We start from the raw sequence: 24674 nt of genomic DNA on the forward strand, positions 1-24674 counted from the left end.
TCTACCCAAACCCATGTCCATCGAGTTGATGATGCCATCCAACCATTTCATCCTTTGTCATCCCCTTCTCCTCCTGCCCTCAATCTTTTCCAGCATCAGGGTCTTTGCAAATGAGTCAGCTCTTGGCATCAGGTGGCCAAAGTATTGGCGTTTCAGCTACCACATCAGTCCTTCCAATGAACACCCAGGACTGATCTCCTTTAGAATGGACTGATTGGATCTCCTTGCAGTCCAAGGGACTCTCAAGAGTCTTCTCCAACACCACAGTTCAAAAGCATCAATTCTTCGGCGCTCAGCTTTCTTCACAGTCCAATTCTCACATCCATACATGATTACTGGAAAAACCATAGCCTTGACTAGACGAACCTTTGTTGGCAAAGTAATGTCTCCGCTTTTGAATATGCTATCTAGGTTGGTCATAACATTCCTTCCAAGGAGTAAGTGTCTTTTAATTTCATGGCTGCAGTCACCATCTGCAATGATTTTGGAGCTGAAAACATAAAGTCAGCCACTGTTCCCACTGTTTCCCCATATATTTGCCATGAAGTGATAGGACCGGATGCCATGATCTTAATTTTCTGATTGTTGAGCTTTAAGTCAACTTTTTCACTTTCCTCTTTCACCTTTATCAAGAGCCTCTTTAGTTCTTCTTCACTTTCTGCCATAAAGATGGTGTCATCTGCATATCTGAGGTTATTGATATTTCTCTGGCAATCTTGATTCCAGCTTGTGCTTCTTCCAGCCCAGCATTTCTCATGATGTACTCTGCATATAAGTTAAATAAGCAGGGTGACAATATACAGCCTTGACGTACTCCTTTTCCCATTTGGAACCAGTCTGTTGTTCCATGTCCAGTTCTAACTGTTGCTTCCTGACTTGCATATGGATGGTCATATGCAAGAGGCAAGTCAGGTGGTCTGGTATTCCCATCTCTTTCCGAATTTTCTGCAGTTTATTGTGATCCACACACTCAAAGGCTTTGGCATAGTCAATAAAGCAGAAATAGATGTTTTTCTGGAACTCTCTTGCTTTTTCTTGCTATATACATTACTGGTTTTTAATCCATTTAGTCAGTCTTAACATCTTATTTAATAATTAATGTAATTAATTAATGAGTTGAATAAATCTTTGGCACCTCTTCACTTTATAGTTCTGTGAAAGTCAAATTTTTAACTTTAAAATATTATATTTTAAATATATATTAAATTCAAAATATTATATTTAACAAGTAGGAGGAGACTACTTTGTTCTTTTTATTTATGATTCTCATTTTTCTTTAAAAACCATCTGAGTAATATATCCTCATGAGAATTGTAGCTTTAAATCTGTCTGACTTTTTAAACAACTTGACATCCAGTTGAGTCAGACTTGTGAGTGGATACCCCAGCCTCCGGCCAAGCTGCCCTGGCAGATCCTATGTGGAACAGGGATAAGCTATCCCTACAAAGTCCTACCCAAATTGTAGATTAATGAGCAAAGTGAGTAAATTATTGTTTTGAAGTCATTTGTTCAGTTCAGTTCAGTCGCTCAGTCATGTCTGACTCTGTGATCCCATGAATCGCAGCACGCCAGGCCTCCCTGTCCGTCAACTCCCAGAGTTCACCGAGACTCACGTCCATCAAGTCAGTGATGCCATCCAGCCATCTCATCCTCTGTCATCCCCTTCTCCTCTTGCCCCCAATCCCTCCCAGCATCAGAGTCTTTTCCAGTGAGTCAACTCTTTGCATGAGGTGGCCAAAGTACTGGAGTTTCAGCTTTAGCATCATTCCTTCCAAAGAAATCCCAGGGCTGATCTCCTTTAGAATGGACTGGTTGGATCTCCTTGCAGTCCAAGGGCAGGGCAAAGACTAATAGAATTTTGCCAAGAAAATGCACTGGTCATAGCAAACACCGTCTTCCAACAACACAAGAGAAGTCATTTGTAATATAAAATAAATGATACAGGGGACATTCCTTTAAATATATCTTTGCTGAAATTTTTACAACAGCTGTTACCTTTTTTTTTTTAATTTTGGGGGGAAGATTAAAATTAAAAATATAGCAGGAGTTTCTGTTTGTGCTTCCATTACATATATCCTTATGTGAGATCTAATTTCCACGTCATCTAGGGGTCAAAAGGCATTTCTTCATCAAAGACTGTTATGACAGTAACTCTTGACCTCTTAGATCTTCTCATACTGGAGAGAAAAGAAAAGGAAAGATGGAAGCCACATACAGATTATAAAGAAAGTAAATATTAATACTGGCAAGTGCCGTGGGCTTCTCTGGTGGCTCAGATGGTAAAAAATCCTCCTACCTTGTGGGAGACCTGAGTTCGGTCCCTGGGTTGAGAAGATCCCCTGGAGGAGGGCATGGCAACCCACTCCAGTATTCTTGCCTGGAGAATCCCCATGGACAGAGAAGCCTGGCAGGCTACAGTCAATGGGGTCTTGGACATGACTGAGTAACTAAGCACAGCACATCAAGTGCTGAACCTGTGGATCACTTTCTTTCCTGCTTGATCAATGCTTCTCTACTCACACCACATTCTCTAAACTTTGGGCCAGTGGCCCAAAGGGTAGACCCTTGACTCCCGTTCTTAGTTTGGAGAACGTCTTTTCCTGCATAATATTTTTCATTTATGAGGCATCTCTACTTATTTAAGGTGGAGACTGTCTGGTGAGGCCTTACAAATAGCTGTGAAAACAAGAGAAGCATAAAGCAAAGGAGAAAAGAAAAGATATAAACATCTGAATGCAGGGTTCCAAAGAATAGCAAGAAGAGATAAGAAAGCCTTCTTCAATGATCAATGCAAAGAAATAGAGGAAAACAACAGAATGGGAAAGACTAGAGATCTCTTCAAGAAAATCAGAGATACCAAAGGAACATTTCATGCAAAGATGGGCTTGATAAAGGACAGAAATGGTATGGACCTAACAGAAGCAGAGATATTAAGAAGAGATGGCAAGAATACACAGAAGAACTGTACAAAAAAGATCTTCACAACCCAGATAATCACAATGGTGTGATCACTGACCTAGAGCCAGACATCTGGAATGTGAAGTCAAGTGGGCCTTAAAAGCATCACTACGAACAAAGCTAGTGGAGGTGATGGAATTCCAGTTGAGCTATTCCAAATCCTGAAAGATGATGCTGTGAAAGTGCTGCACTCAATATGCCAGCACATTTGGAAAACTCAGCAGTGGCCACAGGACTGGAAAAGGTCAGTTTTCATTCCAATCCCAAAGAAAGGCAATGCCAAAGAATGCTCAAACTACCTCACAATTGCACTCATCTCACACGCTAGTAAAGTAATGCTCAAAATTCTCCAAGCCAGGCTTCAGCAATATGTGAACCGTGAACTTCCTGATGTTTGAGCTGGTTTTAGAAAAGGCAGAGGAACCAGAGATCAAATTGCCAACATCCGCTGGATCATGGAAAAAGCAAGAGAGTTCCAGTAAAACACCCATTTCTGCTTTATTGACTATGCCAAAGCCTTTGACTGTGTGGATCACAATAAACTGTGGAAAAATCTTCAAGAAATGGGAATACCAGACCACCTGACTTGCCTCTTGAGAAATCTGTATGCAGGTCAGGAAGCAACAGTTAGAACTGGACATGGAACAACAGACTGGTTCCAAATAGGAAAAGGAGTACATCAAGGCTGTACATTGTCACCCTGCTTATTTAACTTATATGCAGAGTACATCATGAGAAACGCTGGACTGGAGGAAGCACAAGCTGGAATCAAGATTGCCAGAGAAATATCAATAACCTCAGATATGCATATGACACCACCCTTATGGCAGAAAGTGAAGAGGAACTAAAAAGCCTCTTGATGAAAGTGAAAGAGGAGAGTGAAAAAGGTGGCTTAAAGCTCAACATTCAGAAAATGAAGATCATGGCATCCAGTCCCATCACTTCATGGGAAATAGATGGGGAAACAGTGGAAACAGTGTCAGACTTTATTTTTCTGGGCTCCAAAATCACTACAGATGGTGACTGCAGCCATGAAATTAAAAGACACTTACTCCTTGGAAGGAAAGTTATGACCAACCTAGATAGCATATTGAAAAGCAGAGACATTACTTTGCCAACAAAGGTTCATCTAGTCAAGGCTGTGGTTTTTGAGAGTTGGACTGTGAAGAAGGCTGAGCACCAAAGAATTAATGCTTTTGAACTGTGGTGTTGGAGAAGACTCTTGAGAGTCCCTTGGACTGCAAAGAGATCCAACTAGTCCATTCTGAAGGAGATCAGCCCTGGGATTTCTTTGGAAGGAATGATGCTAAAGCTGAAACTCCAGTACTTTGGCCACCTCATGCAAAGAGTTGACTCATTGGAAAAGACTCTGATGCTGGGAGGGATTGGGGGCAAGAGGAGAAGGGGATGACAGAGGATGAGATGGCTGGATGGCATCACTGACTTGATGGATGTGAGTCTGAGTGAACTTCGGGAGTTGGTGATGGACAGGGAAGCCTGGTGTGCTGCGATTCATGGGGTTACAAAGAATCGGACATGACTGAGCGACTGATCTGATCTGGGAGTGAGGCTTCTTTTTCTTCTGAGCCCATTGGTCATTCCAGTATTCCTCAGGAGTGACTTGAGAATGTCAACATTCCTTGTGACCTTAGAGGGGGCTGCATTTTCAGAAGGCTGGCCTTTGGTGTCTCCATCCTTCTCATGAGCTTGAAGACTTCTCATCTCTTTAGTATGAGACAGAAGTGGGCCAGATCAGTCCTTAAATATATCCTTTTTTTATTCTTCATGGCTGTCAATCCATTGAATTAATATATCTGCAAACCAGACTCTAGGTCATTCTGTCCATAACATTATTAACGAGTCAACCAGAAAAACAGGAAGTTGACAGCTTTTGAGATGGACTTGCATTCTATCACAGCATTCTATATATTATGGATTGTTCTGTGCCCTGTATAGCCTGGGAGGAGGGAAAGGTGCAGGGAGAGAAAGAGGCTTGTAGTCAGGATTTTTAGGCTTTATCAGAGGTCAGAGAAGCATACCTTGTTGAACTTATGAGTCTGATCTACAATCCAGAGACATATACATGCCTTCAGGAGCTGGGAGCCCCATCGTGGCCTTCTTCTTTCAGAGAACCTCAGGGACAAAACGTGGGGGTAGATAGTAGGGCAACTGACTGAGTTTATTGGTGAAACATCTCTTGATTTGATCCTTACAGCCACAGGAATAGTGTTTGAGTGTCTTCAGGGCAGTGTGGCCTAGGACAGGTTATTAAATGCCAAGTGGATTAAGAAAAATTCTCAGATTTTCAAACTAAAACACTCTCTTGCAAATCAGTAGGTAGAAAAATAAGTATCTCAACTTAAAAAAATGGTAAAGGATATAAACAGTCAATCCACAGAAGAAGAAATATGGATAACAGAAGATAAATATATATATAAAGGAGTTCAGTTTTACTAATTTCAAGAAAATGCAATTAAAAACAATGGTATCATCTTTCTAAATTCCATATATATGCGTTAGTATACTGTATTGGTGTTTTTCTTTCTGGCTTACTTCATTCTATATAATAGGCTCCAGTTTCATCCACCTCATTAGAACTGATTCAAATGTATTCTTTTTAATGGCTGAGTAATACTCCATTGTGTATATGTACCATATCTTTCTGTGGCAGATTCATTTCAATATTTGGCAAAACCAATACAATATTGTAAAGTTTAAAAATAAAATAAAAAAAATATAAAAACAATGGTATCAAAAAAAGAAAAAAAATGGTAACTTTTTCTTGCTTTCAGAATGGTCAAAATTAAAAACATATCAAAGCCTAGTATCGACAAGTATTGACAAAGGTTTTGTTTCCTTGACTAGATTCTAGCCAGGCTCCTCTGATTCCTCTTCTTGACTAGCTCCCAACCTTGGCGTATGAAAACTACAAATTATCAACAAAAATGGTTTTGTCAACCCCTCTGCCCCCACATTAAAAGACTTCAGCACTGACAATTTCTAACTGCTCCAGGTCACATCCCTAGGATGACCCAAGTTCCGCTTAAATTGCCTGCCTGAGTAAAGTCAAGGCTGTCAAAAGAGTTTTCTGTTGGTTCTAGCCAACACCTGACTCTTGACCCCTGAACCCCCTTTCTTGGAGCATTTAGTAAAAAGGCCTTACAACTGTGAATCCTACCTCTGTCCCTTTGAGATATAGCCTATCCCCTACAATTCAGGAGTGTCTTTCTAAAGGACCTGAAACCCATTCCACTAAAATGCATTCATCAGGAAGGCTGGGGCCTGTTTCCCAGTCTCTGTGAGGGGGGTGACTCCTGGTTTCAGTAACTGCCAGCTGGCAAACACAGCTGTCATAATCAGCACTGACACTGACACACTCTGATTTTTCACTTCCCTTACTCTGCTGAGCCCCAGTTCACCTTCCTCTCTTCTCCTCCATTTTCTCTTTAAAATACCCAGTTACCTCTGTACCGATCAAAGCTGACTTCAGTTTACACCGAACCTCCTTCCCCATTGCAATAACATATTACTTGTTAAAATCTGTCCTTAGCCATTTTAACTAATATCTAGTTCTGTTAATCTCTGACAGCATGTGGAGAAATGCAATGTCTCATACAGTGACAGTCTAAATTAATGTAATTATACCTTAGGTGGTTTAGCAGTGTTTGTCAACAATTTAAATTTTTTTCAGCTGAGGTATACTACTTCTAGGAAATTATCAAAAAGAATTTTGGACATGGAGAGATAATCAGAACACAAACTCTGCCTCTCTTTCTCTCTGCTGCTGCTACTAAGTCGCTTCAGTTATATCCGACTCTGTGCAACCCCACAGACGGCAGCCCACCAGGCTCCCCCGTCCCTGGGATTCTCCAGGCAAGGACACTGGAGTGGGTTGCCATTTCCTTCTCCAGTGCATTAAAGTGAAAAGTGAAAGTGAAATCGCTCAGTCGTGTCCAACTCTTAGTGATCCCATGGACTGCAGCCCACCAGGCTCCTCTGTCCATGGGATTTTCTAGGCAAGAGTACTGGAGTGGGGTGCCATTGCCTTCTCCCTACATACATAAAAAATTTATGATGATATATATGGAAAGATTTTCCAGATAAATGCATTATCATGTATTAATAAACAGTGATGTGATTGAATGGTAAGTAAGACTGGGTGATTTTACTCTCTACTCTGTACTTTCTATATTATTTATTTTTCAATAAGCATGTATTTTTCCTGAAACAGAAAATGAAGCTATTTTATTTTATATGTTGAGAAAATCAATTAGAACAAGAGGTATCAGTGACCAGCATCAGGACAATTCCAATATGCAAGGACCACTGGTCTGTGTTTTTGTTCCAGTGCTGACTCACCAGCTGTGTGATCTTGAGTATGTCACATAAACATCGAGTTCCTACCAGGATGTTACTTGTGCTTGCATTCCGGTGGTGATACCAGGAGAGACCGTTTTCCTTTCCTATTCTGTATTTTCCAGTTTTTAGAAAATGATCATGAATCACTTTTAATGATGGCAAATAACCAATATGAAACTATACAAAATTCGTTCATTCTCTTTATAAGAAAAAGGTGCAAACCAGTATGGACGTTTGGAAATTATTATTCTGGTGAGGAAATAATTTTAAACAGAATGTAAAGATGTTTTTATGTATGTATTTAGCTGCACCAGGTCTTCACTGTAGCATAAAGGACGTTTTAGTTGAAGCATGCGCACTCTTAAGTTGCGGCATGTGGGATGTAGTTCCTTCCCTGACCAGGGATGGATGGATGCCAGAGGAATAACATGAATCCAACAGGGAAACCCAAATCAGGACCCTCTGCATTGGGAGCGAGGAGTCTTAGCCAATGGACCACCGGGGAAGTCCCCACAGATGTTTTTTATATTGGAAATTCCTCCTCTATTGAGTTTTCAAATAGGAAAGCCTTTTTATGAGTCCTTTGCTCAAAAAAAGTACTTTTTTTTCCTTTCACAATTAATAAGTATTGGGGAGTTGCTGTGAGTGTATATAACTATCTTGTTTTTCAGTATGATATAAATTCATGGAATCGTATTTTATTCAACAGATTATAATCTATTAGCATGATTATTTATTTTGATCCTCAAACTGTCCCAAATCTGACCAGTGGGAGCCCCTTCAAGCTCTGTATTTTTTGACACATCCCCATCAAAAGCCGTATAGACAGAATCTTCTTCAGGTGTTCAAATGAATATCACCAGGATACAATGAGAAAAATACAAATCAGTTGTGAGTTATAAATGCCGAAGAAGATGAATAACCTGAATCCAACAAAGAATCCCAAATCAAGACACATTCTACAGAATACTGTGAGAGATCTTAAGTGTCAGTGTTTTTCAAAACTAGTCTTTCCAGTCAAAGAAAGACTAAAGAATTGTTCTAGATTGAAGGAAACTAGAGACATGTGACAACTAAATATCACATGTGGTTCTGAACTGGTGTCGAGACCAGCTCGACAAGCGGGGTTTCCGCAAGTGTGATACGGCGAGAGAATGAGAAACGAGACACTAGAATTCAGAGAAAAGCGAGGATCAGGGAACCAACACCGCTCCAAGGTGAAGGTCCCGAAACTGAATCCAAGCAGCTTTATTAGACTTCCAGCCGTGAATGAAAGAATGTGCAGGGAGTTAAATTATAACTCATGTGGACTTCAGGGCCAAAGAACAAAATGATCATTAACCATTGAGTAATTAGGAAACAGTAATCAATAACAAATCAGTAACTAAGACTAATATTCTTATCTATAGATTTTCCATCAGATACGTAAAACATGTGGCTCTGAGACGCCAGTTGAGAAACAGTCTGGGGTCAGTTTTCCGACCCCAGGATCATATCTTGTTTTCAAGATTATGAACTGTTCCCTCTGGACTTGTTCCAAGAGTCTCATACCTTATAGCATCCAGTTTATCAATAATTATAAATTTCTTTTGCGGCCCTTGCTGGGGCCTGCTTTTCTTTTATTCTTCCTGTCTCCTACAAACTGGATCCTTTTACTTTAAAGGATAAATTTGAACAGGTGAAACTTGAATGGCATCTGAATGGCATTAGATCATAGTAATGTTTCAGTGTTAATTTCCTGGCTTTGATAGTTGTATTAGGTTATGAGAAGAATGTCCTTGATTGTAGGAAGTATACTAAACATCTAGAGGTGAGGAGGCATTATGTAGACAACTTATTCTCAAATATTTCAGGAAAAGTAATTTTTTTCTTCTGTTCTTGCAAGTTTGAGATGGTTTCCAAATAAAAAGTAAAAACCAGAAGTAAACTGAGCAAAAATAAGAGATGGAAAAGTTGGAAGGAGCTAGAGGTAGCATGCAATGGCACCCCACTCCAGGATTCTTGCCTGGAAAATCCCATGGACGGAGGAGCCTGGTAGGCTGCAGTCCATGGAGTCGAAAAGAGTTGGACACGACTGAGCGACTTCACTTTCACTTTTCACTTTCATGCATTGGAGAAGGAAATGGCAACCCACTCCAGTGTTCTTGCCTGGAGAATCCCAGGGACGGGGGAGCCTGGTGGGCTGCCGTCTATGGGGTCGCACAGAGTTGGACACGACTGAAGCGACTTAGCAGCAGCAGCAGAGGTAGAATAAGACAGAAGTGGCATAAAATGGCTATATCTGAGAGAAGAGGAAGAGGATTAAAGAGAATTAGTCTATTTAAAAAAGGAAGTGGGAGAGAAAACAAGAGGCTAACATGGTTAGGTGGGGTTGGCACTGGTTTGGGAGGAGTTGGCAAGTTAACAGACAAAAGATTGAGTGAGTGCAAAGATGAAGAACAGGGTGGGGGAAAACTAATATTTATTGAATGCCTTCTATTATTAAGTATTAGGCTGGACATTTAAATCCCATTTAGCTCTTACATAAGTTTGTAAGATAAGAGTTTTATCCACATTTTTTAAATGAATAAACTAAGGTTCAAAGAAGTTGAGTAGTCCAAAATAATATAACTGGTAACAGAAGCAGGATTTAAATCCCAGTATGTGTAATTTCAGTGAGAATGGGATAGTAGAGAAATGGTCCTAACAGGTCATAGAAGAGGAATAATTTAATTTTTTCCCCAGAGAATGGAGAGAGCCCAGAGACTGAGTGAGAAAATGATGGTGGGGGTTTGGAGGTTGGGATTGAAACTGGATCTTGAATAATTTGAAAAGACGTGCTAGTTGAAGTCATTGGGGAAAGGGTAGAACCGTAAAGAAGAGAAACATTGAGAAACACCATCATTTACAGGGAGAAGAGCACAAAGAGGAGCTTGCAGAAGGCTAAGGGGGCGTGATAGGATGACGTCAAAGAAGGCGCCCGATGGTCCCAGCTCCCCAGGGTTCACATCGTGTGCAATCCTCTCCCCTTGGGTGGGGCTGGATCTGGTGACTTGCTTCTAATCAATGGAATGCAGCAAAATTGGCAGGATGTCACTTCTGTGATAAGGTTATAAAAATGGCCCCCTCCCTCTTGTTAGCAAATTCTCTCTTCTTGTTGTCAGGGAAACAAGGTGCCATGTTGCAGAGGTCCGTGAGGCAAAGAACTGAGGGTAGCCTCCATCTAACTGCCAACAAGGAATGAGGCCCTCAGTTCAACAACCTTCCAAAAACTGAATCTTGCCAACAGCCATGTGAATGAACTTGGCAGATTCTTTCCCAGTTGAACCTCTTGCAAGAGGGAGCCATAAACTTTGTCAGCATCTTGATGACATCAGTCTTGTGAGAGACCTTGAGCCAACACTGTGGTTGCCAGCCTGTGAGATGCCTTAAAGTAGAGGACCTAGCTAAGATGTATCAGGATTTCCAATTTATAGAAAATGAGATAATAAATGTGTGATGTTCAGGCTGCTAAGTCTTGGCATACACAGTTGATTTTCATTATTTAAGAATTCCCATAACTGCAAATTCCCCTATTCACTAAAATTTATTTTAACCCCAAATCCATGTTCATCTTGTTTTCATGATCATTTACAGACATATACAGAAAGGTGAAAGTTGACTTATCTGATGCACATGTTCCCAGATGAGGTTGAACAAAGCAAAACTCACCTTTCTGGTTCCAGTTCTCACACTGTAAATACACAACTTTTTCATAGTCTATTTAGTGTAATGTTTTTGGAATTTTGTGATTTTTCTTGCTAATTTTACTATTTAGTCTCCAAGCATAGAGCTGAAGTACTGTCTAATGTTCCTAAGTGCAAGGAAATGTGCCTTACAGAGAAAATTCATGTAACAGATGATCTTCATTCAGGCGTGAGTTATATTCAGGATTTGGCTGTGAATTCAATGTGGCTGTGAGTTCAATGTTAATGTGACTCAACAAGATACCATTAAAGAAAGCGTCTGTAAAAAGAAGCACATATAAAATAAGATTAGTTATTGATCACTTGATGGAAATGTGACCAGAGGCTCACAGGAACCTAACCCTGTTTTCCTGTAGTAGCGGTGGTTCAGTATGCACTGATTCAATATTCTCTTTGCCTTAATAGGATGTAACTTCCTCAAATAATGAGAATTCACTGTAATTTGTTAAGTACCAATAGATAACAAATATGGGGAGAGAAAGGACAATTCAATTCACCAATCTATGGGAGAAGAGTTTCACAAGGAGGGCATGATTAAGCATCGAGGGTGTAGGTGTCTCACTGAGGGTAAGACAAAGAGTTAGTGGATGGCAATTATTGGTGTCTGTCATCTGAGTATCACTAAAATGGCTATATATTGAAAATAAATAATTTTGCTTGACTAAAGAGAATTGTTTTGAATGGATGTGAATGAAACTCTAGGAAAATTAGCTTCACAGAGCAATCTCCTTGCTTTATAAAGCCTACAACTGTGTGAGGATTGATGTGTAAGAAGGCACCAGTTTTATTAAAATCTCCATGACTGTTCAGGGTTGGGTAGCCCAGGACAGGCTTCTGGCAGCTGCAGAGCACTGATGCAGCCAATGCAGAGAAATGTTAAAACCACAGGAGAAGCAGTAGAAGGGAACAGCCCCTTGATGTCCCAAAGCACCTTAACACGGCTTTTCTATGATCTATGGCTGAAAGTTTAAGGTATTTTCATTTTAGTTACTTTAACTTCAGCCAATTAAAAAGCTTATTATTTATTTTGATTTTTAATTAGACTTCTAGCTTCATTCTGGGTCCCCACTCCTACCCTTACCCCCGTACTCACTCTAATGAGCATGCCAAGTCATTAACTGTGCGTGGGCTTTGTAGAATATTGTGTGTGGGGGGGGTTAGAGTTTACATAAATGACACTTGACTATAAATACTGAGTTCTTATTTTTCCACTCTGCCCCATGATTGGAATGTTGCTCTCTCAGTGTATAATTTGCTTCTGGTAGCTGTGTCAATACCATGTGTGTATCCTCCACATTTCACCCATCCTTTCCCCTAGTGCTGGATGCCTAACCTGCCTCCCATCCCCACAACCATAGTTAGGTGATGGGAGCAGAATGAACGTAACCGCCACCTTGTAATATCGTGCCCTTCATTTGCCTGTCAGTACCTCTCAGTCTTCTCTTGTCCTTCTTCTCTTAGTTAGGTAGAGGACAGTATCCACCAGCACTAAATCTTAGATCACGAAGACATGAAGTGTCTCACTTTTTGTAAAGCAACTTCTCATTTGGTTATTCCAACAAACTTTCTGAGAGGCAGAGGCACACATTTGTTTATAAGGTTAAAAAAAAAAATCTCAGTGGTAATTCCCAGTGCTGTTTGATGGTTGTGAAAGTAAAAATTAAAGAACCTAAATTTAAAATGGCATTTAATCCATTTTAATTAAAAAATAAACCTCTGCTCTGGAAAGATAAGGGACAGAGAAAGGAAAAGTTGACAAAATCAAGTAACCATGAAACTGAGAGATGCTTCCAAAGTGAGAAATTGCTTTCTCAGGAAGCAAACAACACATTTTGAAAGTGTAGCTGTTTGAGGCATGGAAAACAAAAATGAAAAGGGAATAAAGTTTGGGTGACTAGAATGCCTCTAGCTGAGGGCCCAGCTAGACTGACATCCAGATAAGACCTCCTGCAAAGTGAAGCTGGAAATAGATTCTTACTGACTCAGAGAAAGAATGCCATCACTTGTGGAATCATTTTTTTTTATTTCTGAATTATACAGAGAGGTTATATATATATATATATGAATATATATATAGTGTTGTTACATATTTTTATATTATCAATTCACACTATTTAGATAGAATTTATTTACTAAAACAAAGACCTAATAGATACTTTATTCTGAGCAATCCAATACATGGTAGAAAAAAACCTTTAAACATATAAAAGATTCATTTGTGCACATCTAAATATTTCTAAGGGAGCAAACTACAGAGGCATTATGATTAATTAGATGAGAGTTGCAAAATCAGTACCATAACTGAATACTTAAAACGAGACCTTAATAACACAAAGGCCTGGAGTAGTGACTTCCTCACATATGTCGGTATTATGTCTTAGAAGATAATCCCGTAAAACATTGTATGGCTTCAACAGGAACTTCCGGGTTTTCTTCCACCCTTAGCTATTGCCCTCAGACAGACTTTCTTACTCCTTGACAATATCTTCTGTGCAGATTTTTGTTCTTTCTCTTAATCAAGGAGCTAAGTGAATAGCAGTTGACACTTTGGGAAAACAATACTTTGGCCCCAATGACCCCTTGGTTCCCTTAACAACAAATCTACAGGAAAAGTGCAAACAGTTCCCAGAAGTCAGAACCAAAGCAAGAATGCTCAGAATGCAAAAGCTAGATAGCTAATGGTGTGAATGTTTACATCTGTCTACTTATTTGCTGAGGGGTTATTTTTTTCAGAATTCTTCTAGGCTTCTATTCACTTGATTTGAATTTACATGGTAGCTTTTATCTAGCACGTGCAATTAAATTTTCTTTTTAAGATAATAAAATAGCAGATGCCTAACTATCAGAATGGTTATGCAGCCCATTGAACAGTCCAAACAAAATCATTGATCAGGAAAGATGCTCATAATTTCCACATAGGAAGATAAAACTCCAAACAGAATACCACCTGAGTAGCCTTCCATGAACAGGCTGGACAAGTTCAAAGACAATGTAAATGCTAAGGCTGTTGTTGTGTCTGGTTGACTGTCACAAGAACCTTTTATGGACAGCTGTATGTCCTCCAGTTCATACCTCTAAGCTGAACACTGAATTCTTCATTACTTCCTGTGGCTAAGGGGACCACATAATTCATCTTCCAAAATGGGACTTTACTGAGTGAGAGAGCATTATTAATAATGATGCCAGGGCAACAGTGAGCAAACTGGGTGAACAAATTGGGAAACCAGGTCATTGCGCTTATGTCCATGCTAAGTTCTGGGAAAGGCACAATTTGGGCTGCCAAAGGTGGAGGTGGGCTGTGGAAGAAGACGTGCTCCAGGGTTTTTCTATCAGACAAGCCAGATGTTATGAGGGTGGAGACCCAGAAGAATGATCTAGTAGGATACCAAGTGGAAAGGGATTGAGAAGGGGACATAGTAACTATGGCTTATGGAGGAGAGAGAGCTGACCTGTGTGTATGAAGGCATGTCTGGCAGGTGGGTGCAGGACAGACATGAAGCAGATGAAGGCAGTGAAATTCAGAAACCTGTGCAAAGATGTCTACTTCAAAGCTTATGATACCCAGGGCTCGACATGTCCCTGAAAGCTCTCCCAGAGACAGTTATCACCCTCAGACTATGGTGGAACCCTGGTCTCCACTACAGTTTAATTTTGAAGAGCTTGTTAACAATATGTGATAGTGGAGTCTGTGAATAGTTTCCAGGGTAAGGACAGGACCTCAGCAACACCTCTGAACAGCCAGAAGCCTTCTAAGCAGGTTTCACTTTGGGTTGTGTAAACACAACCTGAGCCATGTGTTCATGGCTAGGACTCCTTGCCTTTGTCAGCAGGTGTGAGTCTTACTGATTTGTGGATGCCAAAAGTTTACTTTTTTAAGAGGAAATTAGTTTGCAGCCTAATTTGTGCATACTGTTAGAGAAACCAGCATCTGAGTATAAATGGGAGGCCGAGGAAGGTTGCATGGGCTGGCACAGGGCTCAGCAAATGCTGTCTATAGAGAGTCAATGTTTTAGGCCCCATGGGCCACATGGTCTGTGGCAGTTACTGCATTCTGCTGCTGTAAGACGAAAGTTGCTGCAGAGAGTCTGTCAACAAATTTGTGTGGCCATGTTTCAATCAGACGTTATTTATGGGGACTGAAATTTGATAGTTTTCTTATGTCATGACATATTAAAAAATTTTTTTCAACCCAAAGCATGAAAACCATTCTTGAAGGCCATGTGGAAACAGGTCGGGGTGCTAGATTTACCAACCCCTCCCTCCTCTAGAGGCCCATGAGTTCTAAACCATGCTGGTATTTTAAAAAACATATGAAGACTATAAAGAACTATTTTGCAAAGGATAGTACATACTCATATTTAATTTTAAGCCTGTGAGTGTGTTAAAGCAGATTATGTTTTATAATGCATATGAGAGAGATTCAGATAACTCAGTGTTACCAAAGAATGAATTTCTGAGGGGCTGCCTTCCACAGTATCCTTAGCACTTAAAGTGTGACATCTTGAACTAAGTTCATGGCTTGAATCAAAGACAGCTACCAGAAATGTGAACATTGATCCTTAAGTTTCTCAGTTTGGAGGTCCTCAACATTCACTGAAGAAATGACTTTTTAAAAAAACCAAATTCACAGAAAACACAATGCCCATTTTGATAACTAAAACAAAATTGGTGTGAATTAGGAAACCTGGCTTCCTTTGGAGATGTTAGAATAAATGTGGACAAGAAACAAATGGATGCTTAACTGACGTGGTCTCACACCTGTGTCTATGTATGGCTGTCTTAAGCAAGCTTAGGGTTTGAAAGGTGGAGTTTATGTGGGGCCAACTTTCCTAGGGACTGTTAAGTCCTGTGTATTTTAAACTTGAAGTGATCACCAAGGAGAAACCCACTCACAGTGAATAGCGGACTGCAGTTACCTCAGTGGTCAACAACAGTCAACAAAGAGACGAAATCCCACTGTACCAAGGGTTAATGAAATATTGAAATGGAAGGTCCTACTTTCTTGCTAAGGTTCAACTAAAATCTTTGAGGCACATAATTGGCAAAATAGGAAAATACACACAATTCCATAAAACATGTTAAGAGTAAACAGATTCTCTTACTGTTTTTCCCCTTAGAAATTTAGAATGGCAGCAGGTAGTGCAAAGTGGAAACAGAGTACCATCAGTGCTCTCTCTTCCAGGTAGGTGTGTTTCAACAGAACCAGAAGCAGAAAAGCAGCCCCTTCATCCAGATGTGGCCAACTAGGGCTTTTCTTTCAGCTTCAGATTAATACTTTGAAAAGAAAGGAAGAAAAAAAAATGAGCAACATGAAAAACTGAATAAGAAACAGTAACGATTCAGGGAGCCTGTGCTGGTTGCTTTTTTTCCTGAGGACTTATTGAAAATAATTCATGCACATTTCTTATACTAGACCAATCTGGTAAAAACACAGTTTTCCCGAGTTGCCAAGGCTTTCTCTAAAAGATGGAGTCTGTTTATTTTTGCCAAACTGTTTCTAGAAGCATTTTACACCTTTCAAAATGATCTAGAGGGCAAAAGACTTGTGCCAGCTCATTTTTAAATGGGTTAAGGAATATTATTGCATTTTGGAAATCCACCTTTCCTTTTTTGTAAATGACTGTTTCTTGAGAGGCAAATAAATATTCTGCCTGATATAAGGAATATATGACAAGTGCTAAATTATGACAGTGGTAAACAATAAAACAATGGCAAAAAACCCTCCAGTATTTTCTTAAAAAAAAAAAATTTTTTTTTCCAGGACTTTCCTGGTGGTCCAGTGGTTAAGACTCTGCACTTCCAGTGCAGGCGGCCAGGGTTCAATCTCTGGTCAGGGAACTAGATTCCACGCTGCAGCTAGGACCTGGCACAGTCAAGTCAATAAATGATAAAATCAAAGACAAAAGACTGGATACATTGAAAGACATATAATACATTTTTTCCTCATTATAAAAGAAGCACATGTTTATTTTTCTATTTCTGAAAATTACAGAAAACGATGAAGAAAAATAAAATTTTAAAGTTACTTGTTGGGCCATCATCCAAATAAAACCACTGTTGACATATTTTTCATGCGTAGCACCTTTGATGCTTCCTCCCAGATAAAGTGTCTTGGAGTTTTAAAAATTGTATGTTAAATTCATCAAAAGTACATTTCTAACGTGAAAAGTTATAACCTTGCTACTACATGTATGACCCTGGAAACATGAGGCTAAACGAAAGAAGCCAGCCCTAAAGCTCATGTGACTGCATTCATAGGAAAGGCCCAGAACAGGCAGATATAGTCAGGAAGCAGGCTGCTGGTTGTCAGGGACTTGGGGTGAAGGGAAATGGGAGTGACAGAGTAATTTACAAGTGAGGAAAATGTTCTAAAATTGATTGTGGTGTTGCTTGCACAACTCAGTGACACTGTTGAGCCACTGAACTGTGTAGTTTAAATGAGTAAATTTTATCTCAATAAAGCTGTTTTTAAAAAGCACAACTCAAAATCACATTGAGGTACTACCTCACAGCCATGAACATGGCTATGATCTAAAAAAATAGGAAAAAAGTGCTAACGAAGATGCTGAGAAAAGGAAACCCTTGTGTACTGTTGTTAGGAATGTAAATTAGTGCAGCTATTAAGGGAAATAATATAGAAGTTCCTCAAAAAATTAAAAATAGAACTCCCATATAACCCAGAATTCCACTTCTCTAGATATATATTTAAAATAACGGAAAATGGGGACAGATATTTTTACACCCACGTTCATAACAGCAATGTTCACAAAAGCTAGAAAGAGGAAGCCACCTAAGTGTCCACTGATAGATGAATGGATAGCAAAATTTGGTGTATACCTATAATGATAGGTTGCCATTTCCTCCTCCAGGATAATGAATATTATTCAGCCTTTAAAAGGAAGGAAACTAGAACATAGATGAACCTTGAGGACATTATGGCAAGTGAAAGAAGCCAGTTGTAAAAAGACAAATATCGTGCAATTCCACTAGAGCAAATTTATAGAGACAGACAGTAGAAGGGGTGGTGTGTAGTGGGGTGGGAGTTGTGATGTAATGGGAACAGAGTTTTAGTTTTGCAAGACCGAAAAGTTATGGAGATTGATTGCCCAACATGAATGTACTTAATATTACTGAATTGTATACTTGAAAATGGTTAAGATAGTATATTTTGTGTTAGCTGTATTTTATCATATTTTAGGGGAAAAAAAAAAAAAACCTAATAAGCCAAGTGCAAGCATTACCCTGGGCCACCCATCCCTCCCCACAGGCAGAGGCTACCTTGCTCCCGAATCATCTGTGATTTCCATGACCACACATGCTGGGTTCTGCGTGCTTCTGAAGAGTGTGTGTGACATGTCCCTGGGTGTGAGGGACCGGCTTTCACCTCCAGGGTACATGTTGGGGACTTGTTGGCTGTGACTCCACTGTTTTCACTCTCACCCTCCAACACTTTCTAAAGCCAAAGGATTTGCCTGAAAAGGGCACAGCTACCTTAATGAGATGGATTCTTATAACCTAAGAAAAACTTGTTTTTAAAGAATGTCTCCTGAGTTTGGTGACCAAAATGTAATAAATGTTTTCTCTGAGAGTCTATTTCTATTTTGTATATAAGTTCATTTGTATCATTTTTTTTTAGACTCCATATATAAGTGGTATCATATGGTATTCATCTGATTTAGTATGATAATCTCTAGGTCAAGTGAAAATAATCTGAATATGTATACACACACACACACACACACACACACACACTGAATCACTACTATACACCTTACACTGACACAACATTGTAAATCAACTATACTTCAATTTAAAAAAAAATATGAAAAAAAGGAAAGAGAACGTCTGTTGAGTTTCCAAATATCTAGGGAATAAGCCGAAAATGTCTTTGGGCCACTTGAGTCTTTCTTCTACCTCTTGTGAACATATCACAGTTTTCTGACACCTACCAGAGAAACTGACTACAGCCAGTGAACACGCAGAGGAGGAAACGAAAGAAAAATGTTCTGTTTGAATCGGGCAATTTGGGAAGTATGTGCGGATTTCGCTTAGATCTGCCCTTCCTCTCTCTGGAGGGAGCGAGGCCTTACGTTTATATGTTGCAAAGGTTACTGTGCTTTACTTGTGGAATCTGCAGCAAATGAGCCCTGTTCATTCTCATAGTTCTGCAAATAAAGCTAACCCATCCAGGGTACAGCAGTAAGACATACTCCTTTGAGATACCCTCAGCAATTCTACCATTTCTTAGCCCTGGGGCCTTGGCCAGGCTGCCTGTCTTTTCTAAGTCTGCATTTCTATATCTGCAAAATAGAATAGCTTGCTAAGGATTAGTCTAAAGTGTTTTCAATTATACATAATGAACATACAGTACATGTCTATTATTAGTAGCAGTAATATTAGTTCAGTAGTAAGTGGAGAAGGCAATGGCACCCCACTCCAGTACTCTTGCCTGGAAAATCCCATGGACAGAGGAGCCTGGTAGGCTGTAGTCCATGGGGTCGATAAGAGTCGGACACGACTGAACGACTTCACTTTCACTTTTCACTTTCATGCATTGGAGAAGGAAATGGCAACCGACTCCAGTGTTCTTGCCTGGAGAATCCCAGGGACGGGGGAGCCTGGTGGGCTGCCATCTATGGGGTCGCACAGAGTTGGACACGACTGAAGCAACTTAGCAGTAACAGCAGCAGTAGAGTAAGTAATAGTAGCAGTTCAGTGTCTCTGAAATGAGAAAACCATATCTCACTGCTTAATTACTCTACTTGCAATAATCTTCTGTCCTTTGGGAGTTTTCAAACCCAGCCATACTGACTATTAGGAGAGGCCAGGTTGTCATGGATATTAATCTCTTTTTTATGCCCTCAAGGATCTGACTTGTTTCCTTATCAACAGGGTTTTTACCATAAAGGTGTCTGTCTTCTTTTTATCCACTCTGAGCCATCAATCTTTTTCTAATATGCTTTTCCAAAAAACAGGTCCTTTTGTTTTTGCTTTAAAAATGTGTTTCCCAGCTGCAGTTATTCCCAAAAGAATATATTAAGTTTGACTGATGATTGGAATTTTATTGGTATTTACATGGTGGTGGCTCAGTGTCTTTCATAGACCAAGAGAATATTTATTAAATCAAAATTTGGAGCACACTGTCTGAAAAGTAGAATCTGGGTCAAAATACTTGAAAGCATCTTTAAAAGTTTAAAGTATACATGGTCACTTTGTTTCACCATCAAGGCACCTGATAAAAATCTGAAAACAACAGACCATTTTGAAGCACTTCATTTTTCATACTGACTTTTTTGTAAACCTTTTAGGGTTTAATTTATCCCTTCAGTTTTTGGTACACAGATGCTGAGAGACTGAAATTTAATCATCGAGTTTATGGAAAGAGCAAGAAGATAGTCAAAAGTGGATGCTTTTTAAGTAAATCCAGGAAACCACCTGAAGATGACAAGGCAGCAGTGGTCTTGTGGAGCTAATGAAGCTATGGACAACACTATTAATTTAAGCCTCCCTGCACAGACCCACTTCTGGACCATGTACACTTTTTATGTAAAAATATAAAAAGTCATGTTGCAGGTTTTAGGAGATGAATGAAAAAAATAAAATCCTAACCTGAGTGTGAAGGAGACAAACATCTGGATTACTTTTCAAAATAGTATGCTTTGGAAAAAAAAACTTAACTTTTAATCAGAATTCAAACATGAAAGGAGCATTCCTCACTGGGCAGATGGGCTTCACTTTCTATAACCTAATTTTCCAGTGAGACATAGTAACTTTTTGATAATTTTCTATAGGCTATTTTTGGCTCCTAATATGTGTTAAATGAGGTTTTTTTGTTCTTTGTTTTTTACAAAGTATCAGACAACATTGTTTAATGATAAACCTGTTTTCTATAGGAAAAGTGGGAGATGGACTTAACCTTCCCTTCTCTCTCTGAGGAAATGAGAGGCCATGACAGCATCAGCACACTGTATGTCTTATTCTTGGCCTAATTGAGCTCCTTGGAAGAGTCTTTGCCCATTTTTCAGCTTATCCATTTAATACTAGCTATAGAAGGTGTAAAATGCTTCCACTCAGAAACTAGAAGGTAAATGAAGCCTCTTAGTCTGATGCTAAATAAAGCCAGAAATCCAGAGCAGGAAGTCAGCAAAAAAAAATCTTGGCCACTCTGGCCCCTCATCCCAGATCTCATCCTCCACACTGTGATCATGTGCCTGGTAAGAAAGAGCTTAGGAAAGAGAGGGCTGATGAAAGGGGAAGCAGGGAGACTAGTATTTTCTAAGAAATGGCAAGTAACATTAACAATTTGCATCCCCCCCACCCCCATCCCCATGCCCTGGAATGAAGCCCAACCAGAAGCGGTGTTTTGCCCTCTTCCCAACCCAGACAGCCTCATATACAGATGGGGAGCAAAACAGACAAGGCAAGCAGAGGAGTGGGTAAGCCCGCAGATGTAGCAGCTGTAGGTTAGTGAGGGACCTTCTGCCCACGCAGCTCGTTAGCTGTAGGTGCAGGACTCTGCTCTAGGGGGCGCTGCTTTGCTGAGAGAGGGATGATTTGCCAAAAAAAAATTTTTTTTTAGATGGACTATGGTATTTTTGTTTTGTAGAATTTTCGCGTGGCAGTTTGCTCGAAGCAATTGCTGTCTTCATCTCAAAAAGGTGGGACCAGTAAAACCTTCAGAAAAGTAGCTGTGCGATTTCAAAGGTCTTCTTTAAGGCTTTTGTTCTTTGTCAGTCAAGACCTTCCCTTGAGTTTTTGTGCATAAACTTCCTTATAAGGTCACCGTGGCAACTCCCGAGCCAGTGCACCGGGATTTTCCAGTTTCCCCTCAGACCTCCTCCAGGGAAAAGGAGGTCACAAGAGAACACAAGGTGACAATAGCGGATATATTTAAATGCGGATCTTTGCCCCTCCTTCTGGATTCCTGTGGAGGAGGACAATGTTAAATTCTCCACAACCCACACCCAATTAAGAGCCCGTGATTGGAGGGCCAAGTTCTCTCTGAGAACATGATAGTGATCACAGCTTATTCCCTGAAACTGACGGGACAGCAGTGAACCCTTTTGTTTTAGGCTTAAATTTTGTCCTCCCTGGTTAGATCAGAGGTTGAACACCCATTCCAGCATCAAGGCCACCTGTCTCTGACTTTAAAACCACAACCACTGGGTCTGGAACTGCACTGCAAAGGCTCCAGTCCCAGCTCCCGGCCATTCTTCAAGTTGAACAGCTTATCTCTCTATGCTGCTCTTTCCTTATCTGTACAGTGTACTTCCTTGGCTTGTTTTGAGGATAAAAATGAGATAGGGTGGGTGCAGCTTTTTACTTAGAACTTGGCACATGGTAAACACATGCTCAATTTTTATTTCTCACAGGATGAGACTAGATGGACAAGATCATTTCTAAAGTTCCATCCAGGCTGAGCTGCCTCTTGAATTTTCTAAATAAGGATGTTTTCTCTCCCACCCACCAAAATAATAATTTCAAATGGAAGTCCCTACTTTCACTAATTAAAATATGGATGATGTAATTCAGAAAACAGTTGGATTCTTCTTGCCCAAATGCTTTTACATCTGGCTCTAATATTCATTTTCTCCTCATTTTGGGGCTGGAAAAATAGAACACCAAGTAAAGACTTGGGTTTTCCTTAAGACATCTAATGGTGATCATGAATGAGATGGTGTTAAGCTGACACATTTTTTTTTAAGTTTATAATTTCAGGCATAGAGAACGTGAAAGCTGAACATCTAAACGGTGTTTACCCAATCCTCAATGTATTTTTGTCTTTCAGAGCCCAGCCATACAATACAATGAGTAACCACATAATTGTTATTGATGGTGAATTCTTACTCCTTCTCCATAGAAGACATTTCTGGATCATTGTAAAGGCAGCTAGTTCTGAGTGCAAGGGGAAAAAAAAGGAAGCAGTAAACATTCTCTCTACTGTTACCACTTTATAAACAGGACAGATTTGAACTTTTTAAACCGGTTAGACAACAGAGGGTAAGATGGTTGGATGGCATCACCAACTCGATGGACTTGAGTTTGAGCAAGGTCCAGGAGTTGGTGATGGATAGGGAAGCCTGGCGTGCTGTAGTCCATGGGGTTGCAAAGAGTCAGACACAACTGAGTGATGGAACTGAACTGAAACTGATTAGTGTGGTCCCATTGCTACTACTGAACACGTCTAATCTACGCCTGAACAGACGATGAGACTAAGCTCTGATTCTTTTACCGTCAGTTTTGCAAACAGTAATTGCTCCTGATTCAGAAACATAAAAGGAAGATTGAAAACTCCCAAGACCTCCATGTCTCTTCTATCCTTGTTATTTTCTTCCTGACTTTTAAATCTATAGTGTTTGGTGAACAGAGTATTACAAATTTTTATTTGTAACCCACATAATATAATATTTTATGCACAAAGGACAATCCCTCTAATTTTATTCATATATGAACCCAGTTAACTTGCAGTTTTCACAACAATGAAGATTTTCCAAGACACTAAAAGGGAAAATGCCAGTGTCAGCTTTCCTTGGTATTGTCACAAAAAATGTGACACAGCTCAGCTGTGTTCTGGTCAAACAAGCCAGTCCTGACATTAACCGAAACTGATCATGTCCAGAAAGAAACATGTAACCATAAAATAAGGAGAGTTTTATTACTGTGTATGAACATGTTTATGCTTGTTTGTGTAATATTAAGCTGCTTTTGATATTCTGTGAGATTCCTCTGTTAGCAAATTTCAAAGTTGCTTTAATTTCCAATTATACTTAACACTTCAACTATTTACTTTTCCCCCCTCTGGTAAATATTTTATTTTCAGCAAAGAAACACTATATTAAGAGATTCTGCACTTCCCTGGTGGCTCAGACGGTAAAGAATTCGCCTGTAATGCGGGAGACCTGGGTTTGATCCCTGATTTGGGAGGATCCCCTGGAGGAAGGCATGGCAACCCACTCCAGTATTCTTGCCTGGAGAATCCCCGTGGACAGAGGAGCCTAGCGGGCTACAGTCCATGGGGTCACAAAGAGTTGGACAGGACTGAACGACTAAGCACAGCACAGCATAGCGCTCCTTTTTATACGTGAGAGCTCCTTCTGTAATGTGATAATTTCACAAGCAAAGGTTTCTGTCTACACATAAGAGATGTGGTTATTAACTTTAGGTATTTTGCAAATGGCAAAAGGCTAGTTCCTTGAGAAAGTCAGAAGGCTTTTCCCCCTCACTCCCTACCCTTCTCTCTGGTGGTGGTATTTTTATAGAAGATAGTTGGCAACTCTAGTGAACGGGAACAGTCAGGCAAGCATTGACAGTGTGCTAGAAAAACCTAGTAAAGCTGAAATGGAATCAAGAAAAGGCAGGCAGTCTTCTAAACCTAGCGTTTCTGCTTTTTAACTTTGCATAACCCTAACCCTAACCCACTCCAGTACTCTTGCCTGGAAAATCCCATAGACAGAGGAGCCTGGTAGGCTGCAGTCCATGGGGTCGCTAAGAGTTGGACAGAACTGAGCGCCTTCACTTTCATGCATTGGAGAAGGCAATGGCAACCCACTCCAGTGTTCTTGCCTGGAGAATCCCAGGGACGGGGCAGCCTGGTGGGCTGCCGTCTCTGGGGTCGCAGAGAGTCGGACACGA

General features: G+C 40.1%; 2 protein-coding genes across 11 annotated transcripts in view; one reads left to right on the forward strand and one right to left on the reverse strand.

The window, feature by feature from the left end:
- Positions 1-24674, forward strand: part of GCNT1 (glucosaminyl (N-acetyl) transferase 1) — a 175982-nt gene that overhangs the window by 144640 nt on the left and 6668 nt on the right. The window lies entirely within an intron of this gene.
- The window catches only part of PRUNE2 (prune homolog 2 with BCH domain), a 292420-nt gene continuing 280794 nt past the window's right edge, over positions 13049-24674 (reverse strand). For 6 of the 9 annotated variants that reach the window (XM_027549503.1, XM_027549497.1, XM_027549494.1 and 3 more), the window contains 2 exons: positions 22890-22937; positions 13049-16316 (listed from right to left, as the gene is read on the reverse strand). In XM_027549503.1, coding sequence (XP_027405304.1) covers positions 16286-16316; positions 22890-22937 — 79 coding nt within the window. In that variant the 3' untranslated portion in view covers positions 13049-16285. The remainder of the gene's footprint in view (positions 16317-22889; positions 22938-24674) is intronic. The other 3 variants (XM_027549502.1, XM_027549501.1, XM_027549500.1) reach the window with 1 other exon arrangement.

The sequence above is a fragment of the Bos indicus x Bos taurus genome, chromosome 8 (genome assembly GCF_003369695.1).
Source record: "Bos indicus x Bos taurus breed Angus x Brahman F1 hybrid chromosome 8, Bos_hybrid_MaternalHap_v2.0, whole genome shotgun sequence".
NCBI lineage: Eukaryota > Metazoa > Chordata > Mammalia > Artiodactyla > Bovidae > Bos > Bos indicus x Bos taurus.